Raw genomic sequence first — 3,157 nt, 5'->3', positions numbered from 1 at the left:
ATCTCTCTAAGACTTCAATTATTCTTCTTGAATCAGTCTCACAGCGCACACCCTGACGGTCACACCAATCTGCATCAAATTCACAAGAACACTTTCATGCCTACAGTTTAACTAGACTGTTCCTATGATTATGCCATATTTATTGCTTTCGTTTAATTATATACGTTGCTCTTCAACACCCTTTGTGATCTAGTCCCAGCATCAGACTCCAGGCAGCAGGGCCCGATGACGTTAACAGAAGCTAAAGCTATCATCTTTGTTCAGCTGAAAAATATTGTAGGCTAAGAGAAATTCAATAATAAATGACAAGGGCCACAGCCAGCTAAAAAACTCTGGATTTCAGGATAATCAAAGGTGAAAATCCTCAATTATCAACCTCATGGAGTTTGAGGGGGGGGAAACCCCATGACATTGTTATTGAACGTGGACCTGCTCCAAAGTCCGTTCATGTTAATGGGAGTCTATTGATTTCACTGGACTTTGGATCATGCCCTTTGTCTCTATAAGGGCAGCATTTTGCAATCAGACCATCTCTCAGAGCTTTTATATATCACAGCAATTAACATTTTGGATTGAGGAAAAAAAACCCACTTCGTTCTGGTTACCCATATAGCTAAACAGAGGTTGGATTGCTCCAAAGCTCCTAACCAGACTGTTAAACCATACATATTGCACATCAAGGTTTTATTGTGTAATCTAATCAGTGATGTAGACATACAATGGCTAATCCCTAGCATTGCCTGATCTATTGATCCCAGTACTCTTTGGGCTAAATTCATCCTGGGTGAAATACATCAGGAGTCCTCAATACCCGTTCGCCACAACTACAATACTGTACATTTTAGTGAGAAATTTTAAGTAACTTGCCACTAAAGATGTGATTCAAGGCTCAGGAAGAATGAATCCCACAATGCTCTTCCTGCAGTGTCACCAACCTCACAGTGTGAAGCAGCAGCTGCCTCCCTTTGTGAAGGACACATACCATAACAGATCCGGGCCCTGATTCTGATCTCACGTTGGTGTCCCTCTATTCACTTCAATGGAATGTCCCTTGATGTCCCCTGGTGCATGCAGCTCTGACCCCCTCATCGGCAAGCAATAGTACTTTCAGGAGCATGTGTTTTAGAAACAGCACTAGTCTTCTGTAGAAGACAATTCAAACCCTTATTGCAGGTAGTACATGTCCGCCCCCCACCCCACACACTTACAAATGAAGTAAAAGTGGAGCTCTGCAGTTGAAAGTGGAGTGCAGATTCTCAGCCCTTCTCTGCTCCCTTTATACACAGAGAGTAAATTGTGGCTGCAAGTCCCCTTCTGGGCACAAAGCTGGTAGAGCTTCCTCCCCCACCTCCCTCCCTACATTGCCTCAGTGACTAGACAGCTGACACATATCAAAGCAGCCAGCAGGGCTGCACCAAGGACCAGGTTTGAAGCAAAGACCCACAGAAACAATCACTCCCAAGGCAAGTCCCTGTCTGAACCTGACTCTGTGCCCGTGGAAGCTGAATGAAGCAGGGAATCTGGCCCAGAAGCTGAGAACTACATGATGTCCTCCCTCTGGCTGTGCATCTTCCAGCTGATTTGGACCTTCCAATCTACTCTGATCTGTCCCAGGCAATAGAACCCTGTTCCCAGCATGGCACCAAGGAAATTCTTTGTTTGGGGGCAGCAGGGATGAGAACTGGAAGATGAACAAGGATAAAAAAGCCTTGCTGATTGTTCACCTCCAAAACACCATGGCGGGTGGGCTTGGGTAGCTGTATGGCCACCTTGGCTGCTCTGGTGGAGCAGCAGCTGCACTTCAAGCCAATCCATGCAGCTCTTCATTGAGCCTAACCTGACCAGAGGAGAGGGGACAGACTATTTACATGGCAGTGAAGGCAACGGTATGTGACGTCATTTCTGGAAAAGAATTGTATGGGACATATAACATCCTGGTTGGAAAGGACTCAACAAAAGGCATCACAAAGCTGTTGCTTGATCCAGCAGATCTCACTCATGACACAACCGAACTCTCAGAGAAGGAGCTGAAATCCTTGGATGATATCTTCAATAATGTATACAAAACCAAATATCCTACTGTTGGCTACACTTCTCAAAGCACGCTGAATGATGATGGAAGCCCCAATCAGAATTTTAAGCCCATGGATCTACCACTTTTCAACAGTAGGATGAATTTTGATGTATGATTCAACATCCTGAAAATCCTTAGATAAGCAGTGTAGAACACAACATAACTGGCAACCACTGACTATTTTTAAGGAGGAAGAATGCTGTATATGAATTGGGTGCATATTTTGTATTTAATTTTTAAACAAACCTGATGTTGGCTTCTTACCACTGTAGTGAATTCCTTCAAGCAGTGAACCCAACAAAATTCCCCTCAGTGCATCTTCCAGCAGATATCACTGTGGATTGTGCATGCATATCAAGGTCTATATGCACCTGATCCTAAGCCCAGTCCAGTAGGCGTCTTTACACTGTGCCTAGAGCCTGATCCAATCTGGCCCTAAGAGTTTTGGGACATTCTAACTATGTGGATATCGGCTGAGGCATACACAATGAAGAATAAAGGCAGGAAAGACATTTGTGAACTCGATCCAGGAAGACTCATTTTCAAACACATGGCACTTCTCTAGAAAGAGACATCTCTGCTCAGCTTGGGTTTAAAGCCTAAAACAAGACTGGAGAGAAAATACATGGGATCAATATCCATGACAGGACAAACCTAAGGCCAAAAGGAGGTAAAGTGAAGGCACTGTATCTTAAAGGGACTTGTTTTGAAAGGGAGCAAGGACTAAGATATCCCGTAGAATAAAAACGCATGAAATCCACAGAAGGGGAATGGAAAGGATTTAATGGAAAGTAATTGTAAGCCATGTAAAAATAAAAATGGCACATACAAATGTTAAAATAATACTACCTTACATTTACTTTTCATCCCAAATCATAGCAGACAGGCAGAAAAAGCAAGTGCAACACAGATACTGCTTAGCAGTGCACACAATAGCTGAGGGCAGGAAGTGAAGAAGAACTATATTCAATTGAAAGGGCACCGAGAATTTAGGGAGACAACGTAATTACTCAAACTGGAATCTGGCCAGGATACTTGAGCTATCACCTCTGCTGTAAAGGCTTGGGATGAGGTAAAACATCA

At 43.5% G+C, this 3,157-nt stretch overlaps 1 protein-coding gene across 1 annotated transcript; it reads left to right on the top strand.

Moving 5' to 3' along the window:
- The first annotated feature begins 1,868 nt into the window (after positions 1-1,868).
- LOC123374520 (neudesin-like) lies at positions 1,869-2,189 on the top strand. Its single transcript, XM_045024591.1, has one exon. The coding sequence runs from the start codon at positions 1,869-1,871 to the stop codon at positions 2,187-2,189; it is 321 nt and encodes a 106-aa protein (XP_044880526.1).
- Positions 2,190-3,157: the final 968 nt, after the last annotated feature.

This window comes from Mauremys mutica, chromosome 7 (genome assembly GCF_020497125.1).
Source record: "Mauremys mutica isolate MM-2020 ecotype Southern chromosome 7, ASM2049712v1, whole genome shotgun sequence".
In the NCBI taxonomy this organism is placed as follows: Eukaryota; Metazoa; Chordata; order Testudines; family Geoemydidae; genus Mauremys; species Mauremys mutica.
This window is presented reverse-complemented; position numbering and strand designations above follow the sequence as displayed.